The 15,431-nt window shown below is 40.7% G+C and overlaps 1 protein-coding gene across 1 annotated transcript in view; it reads left to right on the forward strand.

The window, feature by feature from the left end:
- The first annotated feature begins 1,057 nt into the window (after nucleotides 1-1,057).
- dis3l2 (DIS3 like 3'-5' exoribonuclease 2) overlaps nucleotides 1,058-15,431 on the forward strand; it is a 36,501-nt gene continuing 22,127 nt past the window's right edge. The window contains exons 1-5 of the mRNA XM_061732996.1: nucleotides 1,058-1,127; nucleotides 2,835-3,538; nucleotides 12,582-12,712; nucleotides 15,144-15,197; nucleotides 15,278-15,379. Of these exons, the coding sequence (XP_061588980.1) occupies nucleotides 2,860-3,538; nucleotides 12,582-12,712; nucleotides 15,144-15,197; nucleotides 15,278-15,379 (966 nt within the window). The 5' untranslated portion in view covers nucleotides 1,058-1,127; nucleotides 2,835-2,859. The remainder of the gene's footprint in view (nucleotides 1,128-2,834; nucleotides 3,539-12,581; nucleotides 12,713-15,143; nucleotides 15,198-15,277; nucleotides 15,380-15,431) is intronic.

Consider the following 15,431-nt stretch of genomic DNA (forward strand, 5'->3'; position numbering starts at 1 on the left):
TTTTCTCATAATTTTATTTACTATACGTCTTGCTGCATTTAATGTCGATGTAAAGCACCTTGAATAACCTTGTGTTGAATTGTGCTATACAAATAAACTTGCCTTGCCTTGCCTTACCTATAATAATTATCATACATTGAAATTCATGCCGTTTAATAAAAGATGGGTAATAGGATTTAATCATTTTAAAAATAATGTTGACAGATAAGCAGGTGGGACACTATTTCAAAGCAATGAACACAAAATAAAATAAAAGAACAGACCTGGAATACAAAATGATGGGAGTATGTAAAAGGGACTAACTAAATCAGTGGTCTTCATTCCTGGTTTCTCGAGAGCTGTTGTGCTGCATATCTTAGATGTGTCCCTGCTCCAGTAAACCCTGATACAGATGACTAGTCACCGACAGAACTGTGCAGACCAGTTGGTGATGACCACTAATTAGAATCAGGTGTGTTGATGCAGGGAGACATCAAAAACATGCAGGACAGCGGCTCTCGAGGACCAGGAGTGAGGACCACTGCACTGCTGCGTTCCATTTACCTCGGAAGTCTGAACTCGGAACTGGGAATTACGTCACAGCCGAGTTATCAGCGTTCCAGTTACAAAGTAGGTAAACAAGTTTGTAGTTCGCATATACCACATTAAAAATGTAAATTACACTATAGCAGCATATATATGCCAAACAATACTTGTATACGACTGATTTATTGTGACCAAAACTAGAATGAAGTGCTACGGATTTTTACAGAGCTCTCTTCTACTGTTTACAACCGGGGCAGCCATCTTGGAATGTGAACTCGGGGGTGGTGAAGCTTCTCCCACTTTCCCAGTCGGAAATCCTACTTCGAGGGGCGTTCCAGTTGAAAATTCCGACTGGGAACTGGGAAATCCCCACTTCCGAGGACAAATGGAACGCGGCATAATATGCCGCGTTCCATTTGTCCTCGGAAATGGGGATTTCGCTGATTTGTTGTTGAATTGGCCGCGGTGCGCCGCTCTCCCCAGCAGGGGGCGGTAATGCTAATACTCGCTGTTTAGCGGCTGCAGAAAGAGTCAACCAGAAGAAGAGCGAGCAGGAAAACAGGAAAGTTAGCTTTTACACAACTCACGCCGCACTGGAATAGGTAACGTTTTTGTCCTTGGGAGTTTTTACAATGTGTTTTTACCTATTTAACACAAACGAGCGCAGTGTTTGTAAGAATGTGTGTTCCATTAATCCTGGTCGTCGGGTGTTTGTGGCTGCTGTTAGCAGCTGTTGTAGCGGCTGAATCATGTAACCATGAAATCAACGGTCGTTAGAAGAAAAACGGCTGTTAAAATCATGGGATCATTATTATTAATCGGTAACGACCAGTACTCGAGTTGTAAAATAAAAATCAGGGGGGATGGTGGATTTTATCATATGGGGACAGATAATTTGTGCTGATTACAAATAATATAATATATTACAAATAATAGCACTGACCAAAACACCTGCAGAAATACTGCAGGAATGACATAGCAGCAGTTAAATGCAGCCTTCTGTAAGCTTTAAATATCCACTGGGCTTACATTAAATACATCAAAACACAACAATAAAAAACACTTTTCTGAACTTATCAATATGACTCTGTCCTTCACAGGATAAGTAAAATGGATCACTGCAAAAACTCACAATCTTAACAAGAATATTTGTCTTATTTCTAGTTAAAATGTCTCATTTTAGTAAAAAAATCTAATTACACTTAAAACAAGACTCATCACTGGAAAAAACAACAATTTTCACCTGTTTCAAGTAGATTTTCACTTGAAATAAGTAGAAAGATCTGCCAGTGGAACAAGATTTTTTTGCTTGTAATGAGAAGATAAATCTTGTCCCATTGGCAGATTTTTCTACTTATTTCAAGTGAAAATTTACTTGAAACAGGTGAAAATTGTCAAATAAGTTATTCTTCTGGTGTTATTTTTCTGGTGATGACTCTAAATGTTGAAATAGCAGTAAAACCACATTCATTGATGAAATGACATAAGGGATGGAAAGGAGGGATGGAAGTTTTACAGGGGGGATGATTTGGACCGTTTTTATTTCAGGTGGGGATTCCATCCCCCCTCATCCCCCCCCTCAACTCCAGTACTGGTTACGCCCAATGCAGAGACTCAAAGATGCTGAGCTGTTGGGTGTTTATAAAATAAGATAAGATAAGATTATCCTTTATTTCTCCCTCAATGGGGAAATTCATTCTGTGCAGCAGCAGTTCTATTTTAACATGTAATGGTTAAGTTTGACTATCCAGAATTAACATAGCAGATATCTACAACTGCATTTTGACTAGTCGTAATGTCATTTTGACTAGTCAAAACTCTAATTCAAGATATCTGTAATTACATTTTGACTAGGCAGAATGGAAGTTGAAGATATCTCCAATTTGAGATTTCTCTAATTAAAATTCACTTCAAGATATCTATAACTTGTTTATAGATATCTAAAATTAAATTATGACTATTCGTAATTCCAGTTTGAGATATCTACAACGTCATTTTGACTAGTCATAATTCCAGTTCAAGAACCTTGTTATTGCTTTTTTACGTCTTGTGTCAAATTTCCCAAATAAAGTATCTTACAAGATTTGGGAATCTCGTATCCTATTATTTTTCTTAAACTCCGCCATATTTTATCCCAATATTATAATAAATTGTTATAAGCCTTATATATTATTACAGTAGTGTTCAGATTAACTATATCTTGCAATTTAAGTGTATTGTTTTGAATGAAAAGTTACATACAGTTTCCTTCCTAATTTGACTCCTGCTTAAACTGCAAACTCACAGTGTTTATTTTTTTGCCTCTACAGGGGCAGAACCCTGAACGGTTGCCTTATGGATCCTCCTCGACAGCCCAAGAACGCTCATCTGAACCGAGAGCCAAAGCGCAGCCAGAATCCGTCAGCCGCTCCCCCTCAGAAAGACGCGTACGCCAGGCTTCTTAGCCAGCACAATAGCAGCAAGTTTCATTTGTTCGTAGAACAATTTGCAAAGAACCCGCCCTTGCAGAGGGAGGGATGTGGTCCCGGCCCGATGCTGGAAGCCCAGAGCGACAGGCTGCACATACCGCCGCGGAAAAGGGACCAAGTGCTTAACGATGTCTCAGCTTCGTGTGATTTCTCCCCATCCTTCATGAAAAACAAAGACGAGAGCTCAGCAAGCGCCCCGCAAGAGGGTGAAAAGAGGCAAAGCACATCCGTGCAGCGACACGGGCAGAGAAGGGACACCGCCACCAGTCAGGATGGAGACATCGAATCTGGGGAGGAGCTCGGCTCTTTAATACCTAATCATTCCAAGAGGCATCAGAGGAAGAACAAGGAGTCCTGTAAAGAGACTGAAGCCACAGCTGGGCATCTGAAATCCCCAAAGAAAGTCAATGCTAGTGTGCAGGAGCAAGTCAAAATGAAGATGAAGAAAAAGGTCTCTCCGAAGCATCCGAAAGAGGAGAACCACAGAGAGGAAATGTTACAATCAGCAGTTGAATCTCAGATGTCAAAACCCAAATCCTCACCTGGTAAGAAAAAAGCAACACTGCAAAAACTCAAAATTTTAACAAGAATATTTGTCTTTTTTCTAGTTAAAATGTCTAATTTTTAGTAAAAAAAAATCTAATTACACTTAAAACAAGACTCATCACTGGAAAAAACAACAATTTTCACCTGTTTCAAGTAGATTTTCCCTTAAAATAAGTAGAAAATCTGCCAGTGGAACAAGATTTTTTTGCTTGTAATGAGAAGATAAATCTTGTCCCACTGGCAGATTTTCCTACTTATTTCAAGTGAAAATCTACTTGAAACAGGTGAAAATGACTCTTGTTTTAAGGGTAATGAGATTTTTTTGACTAAAAATGAGACATTTAACTAGAAATAAGACAAATATTCCTGGTTAGATTTTGAGTATTTGCAGTGAAGGTGTTGATAGCTTTGGGCCCCTTTACACTGCAGGGCCCCAGTGACCCAGTTCCATTGTTTTTTTTCTCAAGTGTCACGGCTGAGGTGTGGCCCGTGGCCACGTCAGCAGGTCAGGTTTTTCCCTTTAACGGGACTCAGATATTCCTTAAAATGCAGAGGCGAAGTAAACTACAGAGGGTTCAATAGAGGGAATGCACATGACGTCACAGATGCAACTTCACAGCGGGTTACAAACACTGAGTGTCAGAAAGACTGAGTGACAGCGTAAACTTTCAGTTTGAGCAACTCTAAAACATCTAAAATGGGAAAGAGCTGTTGTGCGATCGACTGTACTCATAGATTTAGCAAGAAATCTGAGTTATCGTTTTACAGACTGCCGAAAAATAAGCTTAAGAGAGACAAATGGATCTCTGCAATTCACAGAAACAACTGGATTCCAGACACCGAAACGTGGATTTGTGGTTCCCATTTTGTATCAGGTAATGTTGGATTTTTGGGTAGCTAACGTTAAACTGTCAAATCATAAAGTTCGGTGTCCTCATCACTTTAATTTCACCAACAAATCCTGCCTTGAAGTCGGACCAAGCTTCAAGACGTTTGTAAGCCTTCAAGCTTTGCTTCGTGTATTTCCCCAGCGTAGAAATTAAGTACATATAAATATCAGGAAACTGGATTTGTGGCCAAATATTAATGTCCATGGACCACTGGTTCTTGGTAACTGTACCAAATATTAATGTCCATGGACCACTGGTTCTTGGTAACTGTACCAAATATGAATGTCCATGGACCACTGGTTCTTGGTAACTGTACCAAATATGAATGTCCATGGACCACTGGTTCTTGGTAACTGTACCAAATATTAATGTCCATGGACCACTGGTTCTTGGTAACTGTACCAAATATTAATGTCCATGGACCACTGGTTCTTGGTAACTGTACCAAATATTAATGTCCATGGACCACTGGTTCTTGGTAACTGTACCAAATATTAATGTCCATGGACCACTGGTTCTTGGGGTAACTGTACGGGTCACTGTCAAGTCCAACTGACACTAATTTAAGCCGATAATTGGCTGTTATCCCGTCTTCTCCACTAGTTGCAGCTGTTTCTGCTGATGTTTTTCCACTGGGCTGGTCCAGTGGGGAAGTGACGTCAATGCAGACACTATTGTTACAGTACCAGTGGGTTGTTGAAATGTTTTCAAATTGACATCAGATAAAGATAAAGATAAAGTCTATTACTTAAAGAGCCGTTTCAGGGCTGTATTCCAGCCTGGGGAACGGTACCCCCGTCTCCGGATGACCGTTACGCAGTGAAACCCAACATTTAATGAGCGTGAATGCAGATATCAGAAGTGTGTTGCTGTTAATGATGATGTAACAGCTGTTAGGTTTAAACACAGCATTACATAAATTCATAATGAGAAAAGACACAGAGACTACCTTGGAATGGGTTTTAGCGAACTCCTGCAGGAGGGGGGAGAGCAGAGGAGTGCAGAGCAACTGCCCTCATTGAGAACTCCTGAGCTTCCCCAAGATCCTCCCTCTAGAAGATGCTTTTATTAAGAAACTTTGACAGGAATTGATCATATGGACAATGCATAGTAAACAGTAGACAGTAGACATTGGGTAGTGGACAATGGGTGGAAGTGATAACGTTTGATTGAGTCCTGACACTACAGTGGTGACCTGTCACAGGACAGTTCAAAATCTAGTAGATCAGGAAGTGGCTGATGTGGCTTCTGTTAGCCACTCATGTGACAGTTTCAAAATGACAAAACAAGTTCAAAGGTTGATTTTACCTCACATTTCCCTACTCTTGTCAATTTGAAACTTCAACTAAAATCCGTCCATTAGGCTTAGAATAATAGCCTCATAAACATTTAAGGTCAAACATTTGAGAAATAGCTAGGGCTTATCGCGTAATTATATGTCAAGGGAGAGGCGAAAACCCGATTATATGGGGCAAAATTCCTCTCCGACCCTCCTAGTGAGCAATCACTCTGGCCAAGACACATAAAAGCTTAAAACATTTCACAGTAAACAAAATGAAACAATCTATACTCCAGTGTTATCATAAACAGGTTGTCCTTAGTTAGAGTTTGATGGAGTTGTTGGCAATACTGGACTAACTTCCTTAGTCCAGTGGATGGTTGGATGGTTCTTTGGATCATTGCACTTAGACACAGAATGATACACACAGAACAGTACAATGACAGTAATAATCGAAATCATAATCTAGCCATTATGTCAGTCCAGGGGCCGGAAGTCAGCCTGGACCCAAAAGTGGTCTCCTGCTGAGCGTCTGTCTTCTGACACAACTTTGGCTAACTGACATAATTCGGCTATAGCTTTGGTAACATTCAGCTTCAGTTTATGAACGTACATCAGTGTAATCATATTACAACACAGCAATGCAAGTAAAGAGTTTAAGGAACAATTCCTAACATGTCAGCATGAGTCATTAGTGGAAAAGTTTCTTTCATCTCTCGGACTCCTCTCAAGTCTGTTGTCGGAAGTCAGTTTGGGCTAGTCATCTTCAGGCTAGCTTTCACTGCAACTGGTGGACGCATGTAGATCGTTCAGCCATCTTTACTGCTGTCGGTGTCCTGATCTAGACCACAAAGGGGCCATCCTGACGGGGTGATGACCATGTTTTTTCGTCTCACCAATCAAGATCTGGATCTGGTTTCAGCAGTTCCTGCTTAGAAGAGAGAGAGAGAGAGAGAGAGAGCAGAAACCAGCAGCCCACAAGAAGACGATTCTTATGTACAGTTCGACTAATGGCCGTCATTCAGGCCATGGCTTTCCTGAGCCTTAATTTAACAGGCCATTAGTTCACTCCAAGAACGAAATCCATATGAACAACTTCAAATGGATAGGTCCTTTCACGACACTGACCTCTCTTAGGCCTCATATTGCCTTGCATATTGTATCTGCAACATGTCGGAAAGACCCTACAAAAAATTTTTTAAAGGGTATTTAGTATTTAATTCTTTGTGTACTATACTATTCATCCCTGCTGTTTGAGCTATGGGACTTCCCATGGCTCAATTTATCCACCAGGGGGAACAGGTTTTCGTGTCACCTAGAATTTGAGTTGTATTGTCAACAGAGGTGGGGGTCTCGTTGTCATCGCTGCCGAGTCCTGACTTCTTCCCAGATAAGTAAGTGGTTCTCCCACTTCTTGACCTATGCACCCTGGCAAGTCGGCAAGTCTGACTTAATGATTGTTCTAGGGACGGTTATCTCTACGTCCCAGAGAGATCCCCCAGATCCCCTTAGATTAGAAGGGGGCAAAACCTGTTAAATTCTGTCTCCTATCTCAAGGACCACAGAACTCTCCTATTTCAAAATGTTCTCATTGCAATCCAAGTGGGTTATGGTTTAATGAAAGTAACACCACACAAAAACTGTCAGTGCAGCAACTCTCCTGCAACGTAAAAAAGTAGTCTTCAGTGAACTTATATATATATATATAAACAATAAGTCATTGTCACAAAACGTTTGATTAAAAGGAACCATTCTATCAAATAATGCCTTCTCAACTGTTGTTGAGCTCTATTGTAGCACGCCCAAAAGGAATACCAGAAAATTGTCTCCAGATTAATCATATAGTCTTCAGGAGATACTTAATCTTCTGTTTGCATGCTGTAATGCAAATGCATGCTCTTCTATGAAAACTTATAGAAGTCTTAAGAATTTTGTGGGATAAATTCTGATGTGTAAACTAAGCAGACAAAAACCCACTGAACTTTAAACACAAACTTCAGATCATCTGCATGTGGGTTTTGTGTATTAGTGCATATGTGGAAATTACTTCTCCTCAAACTACACTAAGCAAACTTAATTGGTGCATTTCAGATGAACTCCAAACCTAAATGGTAGCAACACTGATCACAAATGTACACATTTTCAGTGTGAATAGGCTAGTATGCACTCAGAGTTCTTCTTTTCTAAAAAGATTGTTCAACGGGTTTGTTTTTTCTCCACACACTCCTTTCCGTGTAAAATGTCACTGACTGGCAAATGACAATAGGCTCATGAACACGCCTCACTCCACTGTATCAAAACACAGCGGCGCCCATTTTACGGGACGAAACTAGGGCTGAAACGATTCATCGAATAATTCGAGTAATTCGATTATAAAAGATGATCGAGGAATTTTCTCTGCCTCGAGGAATCGTTTAATTTCACCATCTCAAAGCCTCGTATTAGATGTCACTGATGCACCAGACTGATACCGAGGCCCTTCACCATCAGCCGAACCTGACAATTTACCCTCTTGAATTAAGCTTAGCTTTCTATGCTGCAATTCCAACTTATCCCTCTCAGTCTTTTGCCTCATCTCTTCCAAAGCCAGTTCTAGCTGCCATTCATGTTTTTGCTTTAACAACAAAAGTTCCTTTTGTTGCTCAAAACTCAAAACAGTATCTGCAGAAACTGAAGAACGAGTCCCCACACCAGGTTTAAGAATTCCTTTCTCCAACAAAACTGCCTTCACACTTTAACAGACTCCTTTAATTTTCTATCTGCTACTTCAAGCTCATACTTCTCAGCAATTAGCAGCAACTGGTCCTTAGTACACTGATCTAATAGTGCTGCTGACAGTGAATCAACAAATTCATCCACTACAGATGCCATGCTACACTATCTACACAAAGTGACAAAGAAAAAATAAATAAATCAATACTTTAAGTGTTGGAACCACAAACAAAGCCTGGGGGAAGAAATAAACAAGGAAAAAAGGTAAACCCAAAAGTAAAGAACCAAAAGGAGATGGAGATCCCGGCCAAAAAGAACAAAAGAGGGGTAAGCACAGGGCCAGCCGCGCAATGGGCCGTCGGACCATGCACTTTCCCCACTAAAGAAAAACCAGGTAAATCTATAACCTTAAACAAAACCGATAACAGGACTACCGGCAATCTCCAACTCAAACTAAAATAAGAAAACTCTGCCAATATGGACAGAGGAAAACACACCTTCCCCAAGACCAGTCTCAAAGTTCCAACCCTCACCTTATTTATTGCAACCAAAGCATTACAAACCACAAAAACAAAACTTAAGGACAAATGCTCTACTACTCCCAAACTCCACCGACCAAAAACCTCCTTCAAAACTGAAAATCTGGAAGAGAAGAATCACATGTGGAACTCCCAACACTGGCACCTAACTAATTGGCTTCAACAGGTGCTACCAATAAGATAAGATAAGATAAGATAAGATAAACCTTTAAATAACTTCAAATACAACTACGGCCAAACTAAAATTCCTAACAGGAACACAAACCTCAAACATCAAAAACCAATAGTCAGACCAAAGGGCGAGCCCCCATTTTGTCACACACTGGGCCAGTTAGTGACAAAGAGGGAGTCCACACATGAGTCACCAAATTCAAAAATGTAATTTATTAAAGTAAAAATTAAATCAAAACAAACCAAAAGTATATGTAGGTTTAAATGTAGAGTGTCAGTCATGTATGCTGTGTGTGGGTGAATGAAGTATGCTGAGTGCAAGTATTGTGCAGGAGGAAAGAATACTTAGTTCCCCATTGGCAGGTGGAAACCCAGAACCAGCCCCTAAATACCCTGGCTCCCACACACACACACACACACACACAGGTGAGGCCAATTGGGATGACGACCTGCACCAACTTCCATCCAGGAAGCAGAATGGCCAATCAGGAGGGAGAGGGGCAGGCCGTCACAGGCCCCGACTACATTTAATGCAACACAACATGCTGACGCTGCGTAAAGGGGGGAGAGCTTAAAGGGGGAAGAAAGAGGCGGCAGGCATGTTTGATTTTTATAACATGCCATGCTCAGGCAGTCTGTAATGGCCCTGACGGGAGACACATGTAGCTCAGCGTTTAACTTTTATTTTTAATCCACGCTATATTCTTCTGGTCTCTTCTCCTATGTCCCCCCTCTAAAGCCAAAATCATTGTCCCGCATTAAATCGACCCAGAGCCTACGCCGCAGCCTACGCCGCTCTCTGGCAAGGGCGGAGAGCGCCGGTCCGGCTGGCGGTGCTGCGCTGCCATGCAGGCTCTGTTGCCACGGCTACGCAGCGATGCGCCCCATTCTACGTTGTTGTAACGTGGAACCATAGATCAGCCCTTACCCGGTACATAGACCTCTGTTCCCGCTACAGTTTTAATTAAAAGAAAAGGCAGAAAATGTCAGACAAATAAAAACGTAATAAAGCTAAACTGGGTAGTTTTCAATTTTAGCTCTGTAATCATTCATGGATAAAACAATTAGCGCTGGTGCCTAATGTGCTCCAATACAGCAGGTCTCATAATTTTATTTTGAACACTGCCAATACTCTCACTTAAAACTTAACTAGAACATAAAATTAGCTTGACACAAATGAAAGTTCAATTGAAACACGTGGAAAAAACACCCAACCTTTTAAGTTATGTGTGACACCAGGTGCAATGGCATTTCTAGGTTAGAAACAAGGACATTTCTTGATAAGATCCACAGCCCTTTGAGTGAAGGCAGTGAACCCAGTCAACGTGTCAAGTTCAGGGTCTTCAAATGCACAGCCATGAACCCACTGTACCACATAACTTAGTCTTAGTGATGTCAACTAACATGTAACAGCTTATGTATATTTATAATTTTTCTTTAACTAAACAAAAATATGTTTTATCCGATTACTCGATTAATCAATGGAATTCTCAGTAGAATACTTGATTACTAAAATATTCGATAGCTGCAGCCCTAGACGAAAACACATCCTGATGAAGCTTTGAATCATCAGTATGTGACTTCAAGACAGACAAAGTAAAGACAAATTATTGATTTGTTTCACACTCATGTCACAGTCACCTTTCCATACGATTAAAACATACAAAGACCAAAAACAGTATTACAAAAGTGATCTGCAATCATTCAACAGTGAATTAACCCCATTTGACAATTCTACATCACTACACCTTCATTCAGGGCTTAGAATGATAGAAAACTATATTACTCAATTTCTCTGCCTCCTCAAGAGGGGAGTTTCTCACTTGAAACACTAAACAAAACACCCTCTGAAGCTCTTGTGTTGTCCAGCTTACAAAAAGTCTCCTTTTGCAGACACAGATCCAAATACAGTTATTTGTATCATTTCAACAAAAACTTCCCCATAGAAAATTTAACACTCACCAGTCTCCAAATGAGAAGACACTCCCTCTGGATCCACCAAGCCTCATCCCATGCAGCTTCTCGTAGCACTTCTTACACAAACAATCTGATCTGCAGCTGATTACACACAGACACTGACCTTTGGCCTTCTGCAGCCTTTTGCAGCAGGCTCTCTCATCAACTTCCCAATTTCCCATCAAATCACATTTCTTATACCATTCTTTTTCACAACTTTCATAATTGTATTCTTTTTCTCTTGCTTGCATTTTGAACATTTTGATCAGTTTTTTCTTTTAGCCTTAAATTAATTGATTTTCAATCTTTTAAAGTTCCCTTATATTATTTTGCACAATATTTTGTCACAAGTTTTTATTTCCTAGTTTTTTAGGGACGTCCCGTAGACTAAGCATTTTTTAGAAATTATTTTAGGCATAAGTTTCAGTTTAACCACGCATCTGCTATTTTAGCCAGCTATTTTTCTTAACTTTAAGTTTCTTTTAGCTCATAAGTTTCCCTTTTTGACAGTTTTGCACTGATCTTTTCAGTAAACAATTGAAACTTGACTTCACAATTTTAGAAACCACAACATTGTCCATAAACAGTTTCAGTCATGAACATTAAACAAGAACATTGAACAAAACACACATTGGCCAAAACAAACATACACAAAAAACCTAAAACCCCATTCCAATAGAAACCTCCTCTCGTTGGGTCCCCAGACCCGTGGGTGTTGGTGAAGTCCATGACTTCTCCACAGTGGTCCAAGACCACAGGCTAACCCCATTAGCCCCATAACCCCATCTATTAAAGTAACACATTTAAATACCCCAGGTATTTATCGAGAGGAGCATTTCTTACCCAGTCCCAGTGCCCCTCCCTGGCTCGAGGAACCCCGTCACCGGGCATCGTCCTGACGCCTCAGATGTAGAGGTCTCGGGTTTCGGGCACCAAAAATGTTAGGTTTAAACACAGCATTACATAAATTCATAATGAGAAAAGACACAGAGACTACCTTGGAATGGGTTTTAGCGAACTCCTGCAGGAGGGGGGAGAGCAGAGGAGTGCAGAGCAACTGCCCTCATTGAGAACTCCTGAGCTTCCCCAAGATCCTCCCTCTAGAAGATGCTTTTATTAAGAAACTTTGACAGGAATTGATCATATGGACAATGCATAGTAAACAGTAGACAGTAGACATTGGGTAGTGGACAATGGGTGGAAGTGATAACGTTTGATTGAGTCCTGACATTACAGTGGTGACCTGTCACAGGACAGTTCAAAATCTAGTAGATCAGGAAGTGGCTGATGTGGCTTCTGTTAGCCACTCATGTGACAGTTTCAAAATGACAAAACAAGTTCAAAGGTTGATTTTACCTCACACAGCTCATGGAAAACTTAACACATGGACAATGAGTTAGACCTGCAGTGTAAAAGCTCCGATCCTCCAAGAAACTACAGCGAGGTACTTTAATACTTTACATAGAGTCCTTATTCACTGAATGATCTTTTTCAGCTCCGATCTTCAACTCACACGCTGACGCGGCTAAGAACAAAGCCGGCAGGGGATCGAAGAAACAAGTCTTTGAACCTTACATGACCTTGGAGGAGGTTTCCCACGGCCTCAAAAGAGGAGAGCTTATTCAGGTAGGAGCTCCACGCTTTCACATGAGGCTGCAATTTTATCATCTACAATCATTGTGTAAGAGGGTCCTGTTATTTGTAATTAAAAAAAACACATTTTCATGTTGAAATTAGACTTATAACATCTGCAGCGAAACATAATCATAAAGTTGAGCTGTTAAACTGTCTGGGAACTGGAAGCAGTGCTTGCAATAATCCCGCTGGGACAGAGCGGCTGACGTTGTTTTGTTTTGTCAAAACCGGATAGCTGCTGCAAGAATATTGTCATTTTTAGGGCTGGCAAACGATTCAAATGTCAAGAATCGATTCGATTCCGATTCTTAAGATTCAGAATCGATTATCAAGATTTGATTTGATTCCAATATCAATTTGTGTTAGTGTTATTAAAACTGTTTTTTGAACTGTTGTACGAATTATATGACTGTAGTTCTGCAACATATTAATACTAGTATTATATTGAGATTCAACAGCAAGTATTGCAGCTAATGATGCTGTAAGGACCAATCAGCTCCCAGAATGCTGATAGAACTGCTTTCAGAAACATTTTTAAACTTTAAACTTTATTTATTTATATAGCACTTTTCATACAGGTAGAGTGCAACACAAAGTGCTTTACATTAAGTAAAAATCTTGTGGGTCAGAATTATCAAACAGATCCAGGGCAGCAAACAGGACGAATGAAATCGGTTTTATTTTTTCCCACATTCCGTTTTAATTCTTTCCATTTTCTGTCTTTTTCGGTTTTTAATTTTTGAGAATTTGTTTTAGCATTTTATGAAAATGTAACCCCAAGAGAGTATATAAAGCAATGATAACTGAAAACTTTAATGTTTTCATACTTTTAAACATATTTAAAGGCAAAAACATGGCACCAGTTATTCTGGTGTCCAACAAAACATCCTTTTTTGTGCATAAACAAAAAAATTCCAAAAAGTTATTTGTATGAAATAAATAACTAAGAAGTAAATAACTCAAATATGCCTTTCAATATCCATTTAAAGGAGCTGTATGTAAGAGCAATAATAAAACGAATCATAAAATGACCCCGATATGTCAACAGACATTTAAAAATCATGTTCATTTCAAATACTTATGTCACTGACAACAGCACTCAAGCCAGGATATTCCAGTTTAAAAAGAGGAGTTGCAGCCCTCAACTGATGTTTATGTTGTCATTTTTTGTTTTGGCCTGAAGCTCCACCCTCCACCTATCTCCCAATCACCAAGTCAGTATTGTTTCTGAAGCTCCACCCTCCACCTATCTCCCAATCACCAAGTCAGTATTGTTTCTGAAGCTCCACCCTCCACCTATCTCCCAATCACCAAGTCAGTATTGTTTCTGAAGCTCCACCCTCCACCTATCTCCCAATCACCAAGTCAGTATTGTTTCTGAAGCTCCACCCTCCACCTATCTCCCAATCACCAAGTCAGTATTGTTTCTGAAGCTCCACCCTCCACCTATCTCCCAATCACCAAGTCAGTATTGTTTCTGAAGCTCCACCCTCCACCTATCTCCCAATCACCAAGTCAGTATTGTTTCGGCATCCGGGTTACCAGCTCGGCTCTAATTATCACAGACATGGCAGCCTACGTTCCTGCTGCATTCTGCAGCCTACCTGGCAACCTCTGGTCGGGGGGAGGAGGGGGAGGGTACACGCCGCTCAACAATATTTTGAAAGTAACTGCAGTACCAGTTTTGGACATTTCTTACAGACAGCTCCTTTAAAGTGCAAAAAAAGAAAGAAATTGCAACAGCTCAACAGCGCATGTCTGAATGAAATGACTTGACCACTGGGTTAAAGTTCATCGGGCGAAAATGTAAAGGCTGAAATACGCTTCTGCGTCAAACTCACGCAGAGCACACGCCGCAGCCGTGACGCCGTGCTGAACCCTTCGGACTTCTCCGTCTCTCCATTTGGTCGCGGTGCAGTACCCCCCCGCGACCACTAGTTAGCGATCTTTTTCTGAATGGTTTATCCGACTTTTTCCGGTCACAGTAAATCAAAGAAATAAGGACAACTATTGTGCAAAAAACAAAAAAAATCACACATAAACGAAGAAAAGAGCGCTGAAAGTTCACTACTGATTAGAACTGGAAACCGGAAATGCTTCGCTTCCAAGCGAACCAATCACAGCCCTCTCGGTCTGCGTGTGGTCTGCGTCTCCTCGACGCGTAGTTACAATTTTCGGGAGGTGCACGTCAGTGACGGCGCAGGTGACGGCGTGTCCTCTGCGTCGATCCAAACCACACGCCGTAGGCACGGCGCCATTTTGACGCAGAAGCATAATTCAGCCTTATTAATGAAAAAAATCGATCTTTAGACATACAAATCGATTTTTAGGAATTATGAGAATTATTATATTCAGAATGGGGAAAATCCTTTTTTTCAACACAGGCCTATTCATTTTAAACTCATACGTATTTCCGCCACAGGGACAACTAAGGATCAACCCCAAGAAGTACCACGAGGCTTTCATCCCCTCTCCTGTAAGTTGGTAAATCCTGGTTTCTGTCAGTAAAACAAATGAAGTTTGCTTGTGAAGAACACATGTGTTTCATGCTCGCAGGACGACACGTGGGATATATTTTTGGATGGGATTGTCGCTCGCAACAGAGGGCTGAACGGAGACATAGTCGTGGTGCAAATACTCCCTCAGGAGCAGTGGAAGGTAAACGCTTGTCTGCCCGCACTTCAACACTCAAAATACTGAAATGCATCTC

The sequence above is a fragment of the Cololabis saira genome, chromosome 10 (genome assembly GCF_033807715.1).
Source record: "Cololabis saira isolate AMF1-May2022 chromosome 10, fColSai1.1, whole genome shotgun sequence".
NCBI classification, from domain to species: Eukaryota; Metazoa; Chordata; class Actinopteri; order Beloniformes; family Belonidae; genus Cololabis; species Cololabis saira.